This window comes from Podarcis vaucheri (assembly GCF_965113315.1).
Source record: "Podarcis vaucheri genome assembly, chromosome: 3".
Classification (NCBI taxonomy): domain Eukaryota; kingdom Metazoa; phylum Chordata; class Lepidosauria; order Squamata; family Lacertidae; genus Podarcis; species Podarcis vaucheri.
In genome coordinates this window covers 123,370,418-123,387,020 of record NC_138761.1, presented here as the reverse complement: position 1 = coordinate 123,387,020, position 16,603 = coordinate 123,370,418, and the positions used below count along the sequence as shown (strand labels likewise).

General features: G+C 42.6%; 1 protein-coding gene and 2 long non-coding RNA genes across 8 annotated transcripts in view; all 3 read right to left on the bottom strand.

The window, feature by feature from the left end:
* The window catches only part of LOC309528843, a 352,285-nt gene that overhangs the window by 131,041 nt on the left and 204,641 nt on the right, over window positions 1-16,603 (bottom strand). The gene's annotated exons all lie outside the window — the stretch shown is intronic.
* Window positions 6,894-16,603, bottom strand: part of LOC309528847 — a 117,742-nt gene continuing 108,032 nt past the window's right edge. Inside the window, exon 2 of the long non-coding RNA XR_014217913.1 lies at window positions 6,894-7,396. This is a non-coding gene — a long non-coding RNA (uncharacterized lncRNA). The remainder of the gene's footprint in view (window positions 7,397-16,603) is intronic.
* SERTAD2 (SERTA domain containing 2) overlaps window positions 9,818-16,603 on the bottom strand; it is a 133,169-nt gene continuing 126,383 nt past the window's right edge. For 4 of the 6 annotated variants that reach the window (XM_082216479.1, XM_082216478.1, XM_082216481.1 and 1 more), the window contains 2 exons: window positions 12,297-13,242; window positions 9,818-10,731 (listed from right to left, as the gene is read on the bottom strand). In XM_082216479.1, the coding sequence (XP_082072605.1) occupies window positions 10,558-10,731; window positions 12,297-13,238 (1,116 nt within the window). In that variant the 5' untranslated portion in view covers window positions 13,239-13,242 and the 3' untranslated portion in view covers window positions 9,818-10,557. Of the gene's footprint in view, window positions 13,243-16,181; window positions 16,203-16,603 lie in introns of those variants that run through there. The other 2 variants (XM_082216477.1, XM_082216482.1) reach the window with 2 other exon arrangements.

Sequence of the window (16,603 nt, the reverse complement as noted above, 5' to 3'; positions counted from 1 at the left end):
AGCTTTCACCATTGCCCATTGTGTGCTGATAAGCCCTCCTCTGTTGGCTGGAAGCTATGCAATTCTTGTTCTGTGTAGTCCCAGGTCTAGTGTGAGGGGCTGTTCTAAGAAATGCCTTCTGCTACTCTCTCCTTGCTAGTAAAGGAGGCACTGCTATCTGTAGACTTGGGAGAGTGGGCAAACGGACATGCCGCTCAAAGTGCAGGACAGAGCCCTCTTCTATACTTTCATTTTTAGGATTTTCTATTTAAAGACTGGGAAGGGGAACAGGGGAAAGTATGACGTGAATATGTATATGTATATGCAATAAACGTGTTGGCCTTGCATCAGGCACTTGCTCCTCACTGCTCTAGTACTCAGTATGTAAGATGTGAATAAATTGGGTCACTCCAACATCTCAATCTCACTGAGACCAGCAGCCAGATCAGCCTAATCCCAACTAGATGAAAATACTGGTTGACAATTCACCTTTTCTTTCTGCCTGTTGCCAAACTCATTTTCCTCCTCCCCCACCCCTTCCACTGCTCTTGTGTGTCTTCAAGGCTCACAAGATGATAGAGATCTGTGATGGGATCTCCTCTCCTCTCTTTACATTTTGCTAAATCAAATCTGAACGGTGGTGATGCTGGAGGGATCGCAACCAGGGTGTGTTAACCGTGTCCCCTCATGCTGTTTTCCTAAGGAAGTTCCTTCTAATGGGGTAAATAATAGCTTGGGGGTATTTTAATTGGGAGAATGGTGTGGAAGGAAGAGATATATTCCTCTTCTCAACTGCTGTAGTTCTAGTCCAGACATTGCCACTCCTGCACATGCTGTTTTGCAAAAATTGTAAATGTTGGGAAATCCGATCATGCCTTCTCCATCATCTTGTCTAAATTTGGCCCTACTTTGGCAGCACCTGTGTTTCATTTTCTGCCATTCTTTGAAGTGTCCTGCATTGCTGATCAAGGGTATTGATTGAAATAAAAATAAAATTCTTGTATAGATATCCTTAAAAATATTTATGTTCTTAGCTGTTACCCATACTCCTAAATATTTAACTTTCTTCTCTATCATCAGTTCTGTCACTCATTGTAAGTCTTTTTTATATTGCTCTGTCACATTTTCCACCAATACTTTCGTTTTACTTTTATTTAGGTTTAAGACCTGCTACTTCTCCAAACTTGAGAATTTGTTCCAAGACCCTTGGTATGCTAGCCACAAGGTCACCTGCAAATGCCTTAAGTTTTTCTGCTTTGTAACCTACTGTTATCCCTTTTATTTCTTCATCTGATCATATACTTCTAGCCAGGGTCTCTAAAGCTAAAATAAGCAATAATGGTGACGGGGACATCCCTGTCTCGTGCCTTTCGTTATTTTGCATTTTTCTGTTATTACATTATTTACTATCAGCATAGCCTGTTGGTCAGAATAGATTGCATCAATTCCTCTAAGGAATGACTCTCCAAAATTTATCATCTCTATGGTCTTCTTCATAAAAGTCCATGAAATGTTGTCAAAGGCCTTCTCTGCATCTATAAACATCAGTGCTGCTTGCTTATCATTTCTAACCTCCATATATTCTATTATATCAATTATATTCCTTATATTAGCCTTCATCTGGCAGCATGGTAAAAAACTGGCCTGGTCCTGATGTGTGCGGGTTCTATAAAAGCAGCTTTGCTTTTGTTGTGCATTGACTCTCCAGGATGGACTCATGATGGTCTGATGGGACTCAAGGCTGCAGACTGCTGAGATACAAGTGTACGGACTGTGGTCAGGGCTCTGGCTGCTGCTAATGGACTCACTCTTGTAGATAACTGTAATAGTTAAGCATCTTAATTTGCCTGACAGTAGAAAGTCTGTCTGAAGCATGGTTGTCCTGTGATTTATCACTACTCCAACCTGGGTCTCTGCATGCTGGAAGCTGTGTGTCTTTACTGCTCTGCTGAATGGAAGTGTGCTGGACCTGATCAATCAAGTAGCTGTCGTTTTTATGGCAATTGGCACATCATAAAAAAACCAACAGTCCGCTGGTTCCAGGAACTCTTCTCCTTGTGAGATTTTATGGATGCGTTGGGAGTTTGGACCCTGGGTGAGAACCCAAAGGCTAAGAGGGAGGGTGTGTCAGAAGGAAAACAAATTGATATTGATTTATATATATTAGTATCTTTGTACTGATGTAAATTTTTTATATGTAAATGTATATTTTTGTAGTATTTTGTTTGTCTATTTTTGCTTCAGTTTTTTGTACACTGCTTAGAGTCGTCCGCGACTGGACCTAATGGTCAGGGGTCCCTTTACCTTTACTAGAGATATTTTTAATATATTAAGTGGTATAGAAATTAAATAATCAAAATAATATTTTTACAATATTCTTTTAGAGCTAGGAGAGCATTACAGAACAATCAATTGTACACAGCAGGAATTATGTACAGAAGGGCTATATAGTTGTTGATTGTGTAGAAGGAATGCTGTAGCCAATGGTACCGGCTACTGATCTGCTTTTTGAAGATTGCAGCCTATGGTTCCATAGGACAAATGCAGAACCATAAAGCACAAATCCCAACTTCTCAATGAACCTATTACCTGAAGAAGGCGGCAGCAGCTTTGCTTCCTGACACGGCCCTGGTTTGAGCTGCAGACTTAACCTGTCATAACTTGCAAATTGTTCTGTTGACTTGCGCTGTTCAAAAACCTTCCTCTTGAAATTATGCATGTCTGAGGCAGACAAGTTTTACCACTGGGTGGGGGAGGGAATTCAGAGAGTTATATTTCTGCCAACTTATTCTTGCAAACCTTAGATCACAGTGCCTGCAGTCCAGAGGTTTTGAGTGGAAGCAGCAGCAGCAGCAGTAAACCCCACTCCTAGTTTTGTACATGAATGTTAATGTACAGTGAGTTGAGCATCTGCCTTAGGAACAGATTATCTGAATGCAGACGTCCCCACCGCCCCCCACTGGCTCAGTTGCCTGCTTTCATGGAGAAAATACTCTGCATGAGGAAGCTAGCATGCATGACTGAAACTCTGGCTCTAGGTTTTCCTATCTCAGAATCCAAGTCACCAGTTATAAGTTAACTTCAGGAAATTCACAGAAGGAAAATTTCCAATCCCTCCTTGCAGTCACTGAAGCTTCTTGAAGATCCTATCCAGAAGTGGGGTGTCAGGGGGCCCTGCTGAACAATGTGAAAAGGCATGTGGGGGGGGGGTTGATGAGGGAGGGGGAAGTTGCCAAACCCTGTGCAAGACCCACCCTCTTTGGGGCAATTTCCCCCTTCCTCCAAGAAGCTATGCTTCCTTAGGCTAACTTATATTAGGATCCAAACTACTGTGTTTAAGCATGCCCACGGTCCGCAAAACCATCATTAGGGTGCAGAACATGATTTCTTGAAAATTTCAGGTTTTATTTGGCAGGGGGTAGGGGAAAAGTATAGTTCTCGGGATTGCAAAGGTGACAAGTCTGTCCTGTAATGTAAGTATATGATGGGGCAGATCACTAACACACAAATCAGAACACCGTTGATCCTTTTTAATCTGATAACTACCATTGCAAAAGAATATATTGCAAATAATGAACAGTAATTGATAGTGTTATGAGTTGCGGGTGGGGGGGGAGTTGAGACCCTTCTAACCCCTGGACCCAGCAAGTGTTAAACTATAAGCCAGGCTAGATTTCTTAAGAGAACAAAGGAAAGGGGGTCTCTGTGCAAAATGGCAAATGGGAGGGGACCCTCCCTCAACTCAGAGACAGTTAGAAGGACAAAGGCAGAGTTTGAAGTAGTTTTAAGGCTATGGTATAAACGAGAGGAAAAGCAGCAAGCAGAGAGCCACACCAGATCTCTACTTGAATGCAAGGCTGTGGGAGAAACAAGATCAATTTTGGGGTGTTTATTCTGTGAACCTCTCTATCATAGGCTTAGGTTGTATAAGTATAAATAAGCCATAGGTCCTAAAGACACCAGAGTCTCTGCTGTGCCTCATTCCAAAAGGAAACACTAACCCTGGGTAAGTGCCGGGAACCCCTGGAATCTCTCACTGCTTGGAGATTGGGGGGGGCATGCAACAATATTTAATGAATGTGAACTGTATGTTAGTTTCTGGGACAATCCCCAGAGTGCTGGCATTCAAATAGTTGATTGTTAAGGGCCTTGAGAAAGCAAAATCCTAGAAACTGGGGGGAAACCTCTGTTCATCTGCATTTCACTTTCTCATGTTGCCAGCTGACAACAGGACTGAATGGCCTTTTGTAGTCTCATTTTACAGGCCTGTTTTAGGGTTTGCTCTGGTAATACGTATGAAAGGTAAAAGGTAAAGGACCCCTGACAGTTTAGTTCAGTCGCAGACGACTCTGGGGTTGTTGCACTCATCTCGCTTTACAGGCTGAGGGAGCCGGCGTTTGTCTGCAGACAGATTTTCCAGGTCATGTGGCCAGCATGACTAAGCCGCTTCTGGTGCAATGGAACACCAAAACCAGAGCAGCGCATGGGAAACGCTGTTTACCTTCCCGCCGGAGCAGTACCTATTTATCTACTTGCACTTTTGGCGTGCTTTCGAACTGCTAGGTTGGCAGGAGCAGGGACGGAGCAACGGGAGCTCACCCCGTCATTGCGGGGATTCGAAGCGCCGACCTTCTGATCGGCAAGCCCAAGAGGTTCAGTGGTTTAGACCACAGCGCCACCCGCGTCCCCCATAATATGTATGAAGCATCTGTCTTATTGTGGTGTATGTCTAGAAACTGCTTTGAAAATGTTGGTGCACCTTTATAAACACTTACTAGCCTTTTAAGAGGAAGAAGTTAACATTTGAATAGGTCTGAGAACTTATAACACAGAGCCTTAACTACCGTATTTTTCGCTCTATAACACGCACCCGACCATAACACGCACGTAGTTTTTAGAGGAGGAAAATCCGTAGGCATGCCACCCGTAGGCATTTCCTCCATAACATGCACAGACATTTCCCCTTACTTTCTAGGAGGAAAAAAGTGAGTGTTATGGTGCAAAAAATACAGTAATTACAGTATTGACATTTCACAAGGACTGGAAACAAATTTTGAGAACTTCTTTCTCTGAGCAAGCTTCTTCTACAAAGTCAACCTGGAAAGCTAGGAATTTTTGAATAAAAATGATGCCCAAACATATTGCTCTGTTTTCCTTTGGGCCACATCCATGTCTGCGCAGGACCTCTACACACACTGCCCAGGCTGGTGCCAGGCAGAGGTCACTTTGGCACTGTTAAGGCAGCAGTTTGACTTCACCCGTGGAGGTGCACTCCATTGTCAGACAGGTGCCAACAGCTATCCTTGGGTACAGTATCAGCTGTAAATCCTATCTAGTCTCTCTAGTCAGCAGTGAAGTTGCCTTGGCGTATTTGTGGCCGTTCTTACCCCCTCCAATCCACAAATCTCATCCACCACCACCCCCTTGTTCTTGCACACAGTACGGTACTTTCTTTCTCTTTTGACTCCTACTATATGAAAATACCGAACACTGAACCAAGGACAGTTGTGTTTCTTTTTAAACTGTTTATTGTATAATATAAAACTACAAAAGTAAGACTGCTCATTTCCATGTAATTTGCCCAACTGTTTTTTGTTTTGTTTATTACAGCTCATACCTACAAGTGAATACAGTAATCTGGTTTCAGATGTGTATGTCTGCAATATTGCATAGAAAAGGCACAGCTCTAAGGTCTGTGGTTTGGGGGTGGGGACAGGGGGAAGAGAAAATACAGCCTTTTTGGCAAAAACAAGCCCTGTTTAAATAACCATGCACCAAACATGTTAGACTATTTACATATTTTCTCCCCCTCACCCCTGAATCTCTGCCTTCAGACAGTCTAGTATGGATTACACTGTTAAGCATTTATGAAGTGTTTTTTTATTTAAAAAAAGCTTTTAAAAAAAACAAAACCCAGAATTTGCATTAGGATTATTTTTAGCATTGAAAAACAAAAGGCTATAAAATGAGCTAAAATTTCCAAAATAAAATTCAGCCATAATATTATAAGCATTGTAACGTTCAAGAAAAGCAAGATACTGTTTGTGTGGGGGTGTTTCTTGTGGGTTTTTGTTGGAGAGAGACACACACAATTACATTCTAGAGCCAATAAATGATTTTTCAGGGGAGGACATTTACATCTGCTCTCTCTCTCTCTTTAACTGTAAACTTTTCAGTCAGGGTTTGTAAGACATCAGGAAAATCGAACATTGTACAATTTATTCTCACACTGGTCACTTTAGGAAAATTGCGATTGTATTATGCATCTCGCTGTAAACATGAGCAACCAGTCAGTAAGGGCAATGTGTGAGGGAATCTTCACCCACACAGGAGGCTGGGCTGGTCACAAACACCACCACCATAAAGTCCCAGGGTTTGCATACGTACAGCCCACTGGTTCCAGTGGTGCCCAGGCACACAGTGAGGCCAGGCACTCACCTCTTCTTCCAGCAGGCAACCCATTCTGCAGAAGGAATAATGGTGGCAGGGAGATAATTCAGAGAGTACTGGCGCACACTTGTGGTTCTTTGGACCTGAAGCCTGGGAGCAAGGGCACAGGAAATCTACAAACTCTGATTGGTTTTGTAATGGTTTAGCATGACTTCTCTCTGAACTGTAGTTTAGTGAGGGTGCTTAGAACTGTTATATTCCTGGATTATCTCTCGGGAACAGGAATGCTGGGGAGTTCTTACTCTCAAACTCAGGGTCTGTAGCGTAAGACAGGCAAAAGGTGATGTGCGAAATCTTCTGGCGTTCAGCTATCTTTTTAAAAGGTGGGGAGGGCAGGGGAAAGTTTCATTTCACACCAGCACAAAATGCACTTCTGAAGACTTGTTATGCTCCTCAGCACTACATTAACCTGTCTTGAAGCACACGTTTGCAAACCTTTGGAAAGTGTGTCTGGTTTTTTTAAAATGTTTGCCCTAACAAGATCTACTGTCTGCCCTTGCATTAGCAAATTCCTTTGATGAGCAGCAAAATCATATGGCGGCAAACGCTCATACTTTACTAGTGATAATATCCTGAAAACAGCTTTTGTTCAAAAAACGCCTCCATTTTTGCCCGCATAGGTTTCCTCCCTCAGTTTCACATATTGGCCAGTTGATCTCTGCAAGCCATGCGGCACTCGCAAGACTAGCAAAGTCACTACAAGTTGCATTATCTATTCAGGGGGCAAGCCTCCAAACCACTGTATTCCTCTTCCCCCTGCTTAGTTTTGTCCTAGAGGTTCTCCATGGCAGTGCCGCGGCAAGTACATGCATACCCAAGGAAACTCAACTTTGTTGGGTCTGATCCATGGCAGGCTTCTTTCAATAGTGCTCTCTACTCATCAGCACCCTGGCTAGTACAGTGGTACCTTGGGTTAAGTACTTAATTTGTTCTGGAGGTCCGTTCTTAACCTGAAACTGTTCTTAACCTGAAGACCACTTTAGCTAATGGTGCTTCCTGCTGCCGCCGCACCGCCGGAGCACGAATTCTGTTCTCATCCTGAAGCAAAGTTCTTAACCTGAAGCACTATTTCTGGGTTAGCGGAGTCTGTAACCTGAAGCGTCTGTAACCTGAAGCGTATGTAACCCGAGGTACCACTGTACTGCACATGCATTTAAAATGTTTAAAGCCTTTAAAAAGTAAATAATGCAACACAAATGTCTGAACATGCCTTTTTGCAGCAGATTGTACTACATTAGTCCAGAAAGCAGAGGGAAAGGACTGCCAACTTTTAGGTGCAACGTCAAGGCCAATCTCACTCGGCTTTGTTAATAGATTGTGCTGGTACATCCCACCCAGTTAAACTCCCTGGCCAAATGAAAAATGAAAAAACCGCCTAACACTTCTAAAACACTTTAAAAAATATTTGAGGGGCAATTTAGCAAAGGTATAATCCACACAATCAACTCCTAATTTTAATGGATCATAATTGGAGACGTACATTGTTTCTTCTTGAGTGGTCAGACTGTTTTATTCTAATGACCAGTTCAACAGTGCACTTTGAAAGCTGGCCTGAAACCTTCTCTCCTCTCTCACTATGCTAGTGCCCTGCTCAACAACAAGCTAGGTGCCAGGTCTTTGTGTGCATGTTTACAGTGATCAGCAAGCATGCTCAGACTATGCTGCCCTAACACACCTGTCCGACTCAAGTACCAGTGTGAGAATAAATTGCTTAAGGTCTCTAAAGGGGCAAAGGTGGTGTGTCAAAGCCTCAGAGAAACCAAGGCCATGCTTGGCTGCTGAAAAGAGGATCTGGCCCTTTTAAAAAGTAACCAAGAATACAAAACAGCTCAATTTTTATAACTAAGTCTATAAACCATTTTTTCTTTTTTTTCTTTTGCATAATTCTATCCAACCAGATCTACTCATAGTAGAATGGGAGGAGTAGAGAAATGGGGGAAGAATCTTGTGAATGACATGTATCCTGAATAGAACCCAGTTATTCTTCAAACCTAACTTCCATTCCCCTCTCGTATGGATTTACATTCCTACCAGAGAATACATTCCTACCATACATTCTGTACATGTTACAATCCAGATGTTGTTAGCTTCACAATAAAATAAATATATTTACAAAAGGAAAAATAAGAAGGAATAAATAACTTATGGAAAACAAAATGGAAAAAATTACTTCAGGTTCAAAAAAGCTCTTTTAAATTCTGCTCTCTTCTTGTAACTTCATTGCACATGAGTGTAAATAAAAATCCCCTAGTATTTATGCCTTTGGGGGCGGGGGAGAGAAATCATAGCCTCTTAAAAGTTGGCCCTTCAAGAAATGTGAGTCACACTGGGGAGAAGGCTATCCAGGAGCAGAAGTTATTTCAGTTCATATATTCAAGGGCTACAACGCATTATAAGAAACACTTGGTCATTTGGACACAAAATACTATAGAGAAGTTGCTTTTCCTGGTCACATATGCCACCCATTTGCTCCAAATTATGTTCTAAGATAGACTTCAGCTACAAAAGTTATAATGGATTCACTGTGCAGGGTATAAGGGCCAGCTTTGCTCTAAAAACGATGTTCCAACATATGGAACTTGTTTAAATTCTTAGCTAGTCCAAAGAGGAGGACAGTGGTTTCTAAGTTAGTGTAGAATCAGATGTTAACAATGGTGAAAGCACTTATTTTACATTGCTGTTCTTCTTAACGATGCTTACAACGGTATGGATTTTAGCCTGAACTTAATATTGCACCAGCAGAGAGATGTTTGGAGTAAGTTTAACAATTGCTGAGCTATGTCTGTAATGTATGTGATTACTCTCCAGTTTTCAATTTCTGCACCCAAAGCTGTAACTAGTAACTTGGCCTGGGGCACAGAAGCATCATCTACAGTTCAATCCCAGAGAGAAGGTTCTATAACTCTGAAGTGAGCTGGCTCTTTCCACTTCAGACTACTCTGGTGCAGCACAATTCTAGAGCAGATGTGGATAGCTGAATGGGCCAGTAGAAAGTGCCGTGGGCTAGTAAATTTTTTGGAGTTATTGATAAGGCTAGACTCCACCAATACAGTGGTGCCCCGCAAGACGAATGCCTCACAAGACGGAAAACTCGCTAGACGAAAGAGTTTTCTGTTTTGGAGGTGCTTCGCAAAGCGAATTTCTTATGGGCTTGCTTCGCAAAACGACAATGTCTTGCGAGTTCCTGCTGGTTTTTTTCCTACCCCCCCTTTCTAAGCTGCTAAGCCGCTTATCAGCTGATCCGATCAGCAGATAAGCCGCTAAAAGCCGCTAATAACGCTAATAGCGCTAATCCGTCAATGGGCTTGCTTCGCAAGACGAAAAAACCGCTAGACGAAGAGAATCACAGAATGGATTCTTTTCGTCTTGCGAGGCACCACTGTACATGGTTTTGTGTGACTGGCTAATTTATATTTATAGTTTATATACCACCAGCTGTATACATGGATCTAGATGAGTTATTACACCCTGTCATTAGGAATTTTGAATGGCTCACCCTCTGTCATACTGATGATAAGCAAACTTATTTCACACTGAGTGACACGTTTCAAAATATTAAAAACTAATGGCCGAATTGGGATTTAATTGATGCGTTTAGCTCAGACAAGCAATTCTCTATTTGCCAAGTTGGTTGGTAAGGGAATGAGGATCTAAGTCTGCACGCCACATAATACATTATATGCATTTTAAATAAATAGAGATGGCCTCTTCTAAAGTGCCAGTTTTATAAAGCTGCCTTCTTAAAGGCAGACAAGACACAATTTTTTAAATCCATGACAAGAAGTGAGCAGAACTGACTGAATATGGCCAAATTACATAAAACATAATTTAAAAATTCTTAAATAAATATAAAAGTTATTCCTAAAGAAGCCATATGCATATCAACAATATAGTTTGTAACCTGCACTCAATTAAGTACCATTTAAAATTAATATGCCATAGCAATTTCAGCAACAGGCATGATAGATAACATTGCAAGTTTTCTTTAAAATAAATGTACATCACAAATGAAAACAGAGGGGGAGGGAATTGCAACAATAGCTGTAATGAGAAGACTGCAGTTGGAAGGGAGACATGCATAGAGAGCTGCAGTTGTCGATTCAAAATAAAACAGGTGACACAGTCAGTTCAAGAAACCAACCCTAGAGAAGACACCAAGAGTTCGCAATGGGACGGGCTCCAGTTCTGGCAGCAGTGGATAATTGAGTGAGTCCATCCAGTGCTGATAAGAGATGATTTCACTGCAGTAATACTGAAGTTTCTTTCTTTTTCCCCATAACTTCTTAACACAGTGAGTATGTTCTAAGAAAAGGCGAAAGGTAAGACTAATTCAAAGGAATACAGTATATTCGCGTTACACCATTTCCTCCTCCCAAGACCCCAAAACACATTTCCATGGAAGAAAGCATCACTGACTTCAATGCAACTTACTTTCAAAGTAAGCATAGCCAGTTTATGCAGCCAAAATAATAATATTTTTTTTTTTAAAAAAGGCTAGACACATTGTTGTAATATGGTTCCATTTAAAAATAATTACAACTTACTAAGTCATGACATTCTAAGACTAGATGCAAATGCAATGGCTGCAATCCAACAGAGAGTTAAGCACACAGAAGGCCATTAATTTGGATCCTAAATTTTTGCTCCTTGACCAGCTCACATAATGGGCCTTTCCCAAGCAAATGAGCTTAAGGATGCTTAATTTTCTGTTAAGAATGTGGTAGAAGTCAGGTTTTAGTATTTTAATTTTTTAAAAAATGCTTCATTTCATGATTAAAAAAAAAACATTCTTGATCGTTTTAGGGTGGGGCAGGGAGGGAGGAAGAGGGAATTTAATCAGAATGAAGTTTCACAGCTATTTCCTGCCAACTGTTTGACATCAGTGTTGGAATAGACATGGCTCTAAGGTTTTTGTTAAAATCACAGTAGTACGCGGTAGGGAGCAAATATTTGTGAAACTTTAAAAGGGAAGAGCCCTTGGCCTTTTCCTTCAAGCATGTGTGTCTGGATTCTGGGAGGCCAACTTTAGAATGATTTGATCCAAATTTTCTCTTTGCACCATTATACACATAGAAAACACTACAAGTCTGTATAAAACTACAAGCAGTTCTTATACATCAGAAGGTGTACGCAGGAACTGGGTGAGCAAATCCTACCAAAATAGCTATTTCCTTTTTTGTGTGTGAGTATAAACAGCTTTTTGTTTTTTGATTTTGTTTTTTCCTTTTTTTTTTAAGAAAAGACCCCAATATCATAAATTGCAGAATCTGTACAAAAATATAAAATAAATTTGGGTAGCAGGTATTTTTCTTTTAAGAGCCATGTAAATGCAACATTTAAAGAGGAATAGTTAATACCTCTAAAAAGGCTGAATTGCTATGTCAACCTAGACAGGGCTAAAATGCCAAAAAGTTACAGCGATTATCTAAATAATATTTTCACCTCTTGCAGTAAAACTTATAGAAAAAATAGACAAATATGCACATGCAATTTACAGCTTTTCCCCAACATAATCCTTGTGCTTAGCTTTTACAATTCATTTTTTTGTCAAACATATTAATATTGTTTACAATATGCATCCCCCCATATCAGGATTTCAGGTCTCCCTTAAGGAACCACTTTCAAAAATACATTAAAAGTGGTCATACATGGATGAAGGCACTCCAACTCTGCTTGAAGCAAAAACTAGTGTGATCCTTTTTAGAAAAAGACAAGCAAAGATGCATGCAAAGTGGTGTGTGTGTGTGTGTGTGTGTGTCTGTCTGCGTAGATTTGTAAGAAGGGAGAAGGTTGTGAAAATACTACCAAGTGTTTATACTGGAACATTTTTTGTAGAAAGTTGCTATATTTTAAGACCCAACAAGCACCTCCATTATATGATCCAGTTCTGTTAGGTCCATTTTGAAAGGCTGATTGGGGGTTACTGGCTGGGTGCTGTAGGGGGCCAGAGTTTTTAGGAGGTCATCTGCAGAGACGGGAGCCATTTTTGAGGCAGCCCCCGTAGTAGATGTGCAAGGGTCAAAATCATACATAGAAGTATCAATGTCAGCAAAGAGAATATCATCCAAGGTCAAGTCTGTAAGAAAACCTGTAGATGTTGTGATCTCAAAATTGCCAGGTAAAGAGTCCATTAGTTTAGGTTCATTGATTCTGTTCTCCTGGACTCCCTCGGACTTCTGAATGCTGGATTCACTGGAATTCTCTCTAGAGTTATCAGACGCCGTCACTTCTGTTGCTGTAGCTGCTGCTGCCTCAGCGGAGGTAGGTGTTGGACAGAGCTCCTCAATTTCATCCAAGGCCGAGGAGAAACTGTCCTTTACTGGTTGGATAGTTGGAGGTGGTAGTTTTATAGGACCATCTTGTAGGATAGCCTGGGAAGTGCAAAAAGTGTCATCCTCAAGCAGAGAGGCAGGGGTGAGGCAAGACTCCAGTGGCGTAGCAGTGCTTGCTGAGTCAGTGGGGTGGACTGGCGGGGAGGCCAGATGGCTAAAGGCAGGCTGAACCTCCCGGAAGTTTTCTCCAAGAGGGTCTGGAGGCTGTGAAGGGGTGATGAACACAGGCCTCAAGCTGCCTTCCTGTTTGAGTTCCTCCTGGATTCGCCTCAACATGTTGTTAATTAAAACTGTCTTTTGCAAGCTTGGCTCTGTTAACGGCCTGTGGTTATAAAGTTTCATAAGGGAAATGTTGAAGATAGTCTGGCGCTGTAAGGTGTAAGACACCTTCGATGGACCATCAGTAGGAGACACCACTTTGCCTTCCAGCCCATCTTCATGCTCATCAAACTTCCGCTTTCCTCCTTTCCCCAACATATATCTGAAAAAAAGGGGGAAATGATAACTAAACAAAAAATAAATACATGCAACATCCATATCTTGCTTTAAGAAAAGTCCTCAGAACTGCACGGAAACTGTGGTCTTGGTCTTATTTATTAGAGTGACAATGCACAAGGCATTTGAAATTTTAGAGAAACTGTACTGCTTTCGCCCTTTAAAAAAACGAAAAAAGGACCCAGCTCTCTATCCAAGCAGCTTGCCATGCGCGCCTGAACTCTGCTGAGTAGCAAAGCAACAGATTCACACACATTATCAAAAGTTACAGTTTCTGCTCAGGCATGCAGAATAGCGCATACTGAGGAGATCATGTTAGTTTCAGAGACGGAGGTGTTGGGTATCATATGCTCTCCTCACCTTGCACCCTGCATGGGGCATAGAGAAGAAAAAGAAAGAGAGGCCAAAACTTTCTCTGTCTGGGATGCAGAGGCCACTGAGAACCAGGGAATGACACCCCCCGTCTTCACCAGGTTACCCTTGAGGGAGGAACCAGGCAGAATTCCTGGTTATTCTAGGCTCTTTTTCTTGCCTTTAATCTAGCACTTGTCTAATTTAACTTACCCCTAAACAAAAACCAGATATGAGTTGGAAATCAAAGGCTGAAGTTACTCATGGGGTTTTAACATCAGAATAACTGAATGATGTACATATGCATGTATGTGTGTGTGTGCAGTGGCGTAGCGTGGGTTGTCAGCACCCAGGGCAAGGCAAGTAATTTGCGACCCCTAACCTGCCGCCGCTGCCAGCTTCTTCTTGCTGCTGCCTGGTCTGGTCTGGTGTGGTTCTCTCCCGCGCTCAGCACTGCGCTGGGCGGCCACTGCACTGTCCCTCCCCCAGACAGTCCCTCGCTCTCTCTCCGCACCGCACGCCTGGCACCCCCCCCCCACAGTGGGCGGCGACCCGGCGGCTCGGATCGGATTTGCACAGCCAGCACTGCAGTGAGAGAGAGTGAGTGAGCCAGGTAGGGGCAGAGAGCTGCGAGTGCGAGCGCCCCCCCAGATGTTGCGCCCGGTGCGGCCGGCCCCCCCTGCACCCCCCACGCTACGCCACTGTGTGTGTGTGATAGTAATTAATTTGGAGAGAGAGAAATCCAACCTGCGCTGGTTCTGGGACCCTAATGCAAAGGGCCTTACCCTAAAGTAAGGTCTAAGGTGCAGATTCAGAGACAGTTCTGCTCAGGTTCTAAAGCCAGAGAACAAACATCCTAGAGAGAGCCATCTCTCTCTTTCATGCGGCTAACATTTGATGCCACCACAGGAAGCATGCACCTTGAAATATTAAGGAGTCGCGCGTAGGGTGAGCCCCATGCTACAGTTTCTTTGCTACTGACAAAGCTTAGGTGAGAAAGAAACCTTAAGAAGTAAAGGGCACTGGAAAAAGAGCTGAAGGCCTCAACATTCAAATGAAAATATGTGGTTTAAGTCACATGAGAGGAAGTAAGAGCAGGAAGTGCCTTTTCTATTGTGGCCACATCTCAGAATCAGATGCACAAGGACATTAGGTTCCTCAAGCCGCTTAGGATCGGGGGACAGAACTGTGGCCTGCTTTGCACCCCTTCAGTCAGCTTGGAGCCTCGGGGGCAGAGGAAGATGCTTCCCCATCACCAGGTGTTATGTACTGAGTTGAATAGGATCCAAACTGCAGCAGTCTGATTGGTCCTAGAACAATAGGATTCAGAATGCAGCAGTCTGATTGGTCCAAGAACAATGCAGCAGTATGATTGGTTGGCAGGAACCACCCAATCATGCTCCAGATATAAGTGAATCCACAACCTGAATGGCTTACAGTAGAATTCCAGAATTAACCAATCACGTGCAGCCCATTGTGTAAATAATGTATATAAAGCAGATACTTGAGGGGACTTTCATTCATTCCTCCTCACCACTATGAGCTGAATAAAGAGCATGAAATCACTTTGCGACTCTGAGTATATTTCACCAGTGTTGATAAAATTCAAGTACCTGCCTGGTCAACTTATCTAAATAAAATAGGAAGGGGATGCCATCTTGTCCTTTGGCTCGGGCAGGAAAATATGCTGGGCCTGCCCTGCAGAATTAAAACAGTCCTTTAGGTTCACTGGTTAAGCCCATTCCCTCATTCTTCCCACCAATCATTAATGGGTGTTCACTGAAAGATAAGAAAAATTTTAGCTATCAGGGCTACAGAGAGAATGCGGAAGCTGAAACTGGTTTCTGCTAATTCAGTAAGGGACTCCAAACTGATATAAACTGGTAATCACAGGGTGGGACGTCCTCACCTAATACAGGTACAGCCCATGGGCATAGCCAGTATTTTTTTTTTGGGGGGGGGGAAGGACTTTTGTTGGGGGCAGAATCAACGTGATCAATCAGTTAGCTAAATATTTCTATTGTTTTACTTGATGGGGGGGGCAGCTGCCCCCCCTTGGCTATGCCCACGGGACAGCCCTTGATTTAAATCTAAATATTGTCCCATGATATTGTGCAGTCCATTACTAAACCACTGAAATAACATGAAAACTGGCAGAGATGCCACCTGTAACAAGTGTGCGCCAAAAATAAAACATCGTAACGTGCATCATTTAATCCTAATGTAAAATTTGGATGTGTTGGTTACAAAAGTAGGAATTTTGTTACTCTGGGATTTGAGATTTCCTGTATTCTTCTGCTTACAGGACACAGAGGATTTAGCTTATAGCCTCTTAAACCCTTATGGTAGCTAACCTGTGGCCTTCCAGGTGATGTTGGGCTCAAATTCCCATCAGTCCTAGTCAGTATGGCCAAGAGTCAGTGGTAGTCCAGCAACACCTGGAGGGTCAATGGTCTGCTACCTCTGCCTTAAGGCATCATGACACATTCCCCTGCAGTTAAAAGTGGTGATCTGTAGTCTATTGCCACTTGTTGGCAGCTGTTTGGAGAGCTGAGCTTATGGAGAACTGCTTACAGAGATTCAGGCGCCATGCACAGAGCAGATACCATGCAATTCCTGGTCTTCTGAATCTATTCAGGCAGGGACCCATGTCTGACTGCTTCTGGAGAATACGAGCTGCAAGCTGAAATGAGAAGTTGCTCATCTTTGCTTCATCTAGAATTTGAAGCCTCAGTCCAAAGCACCAGGTCTGTTAACATATAATTGCGTGCCAGTCATTCAAGCTTAACAACCGAGAGGCACACAATCAACATCATTTGGGGTCACTTGCCTGCCCACCTAACCGATCCCTGAATTTCTTATTCATCTAGAACACAGCTGCACACATCATACGTGCAGGAATTTTTTCTTCGGCTCTGACTGTTGAAGCAACTGCAGTGGCAAGAGCCCCCAGGCTATAAAGCTTATCCCCCCGCAACCCCCCCTCCTCCTCAAGA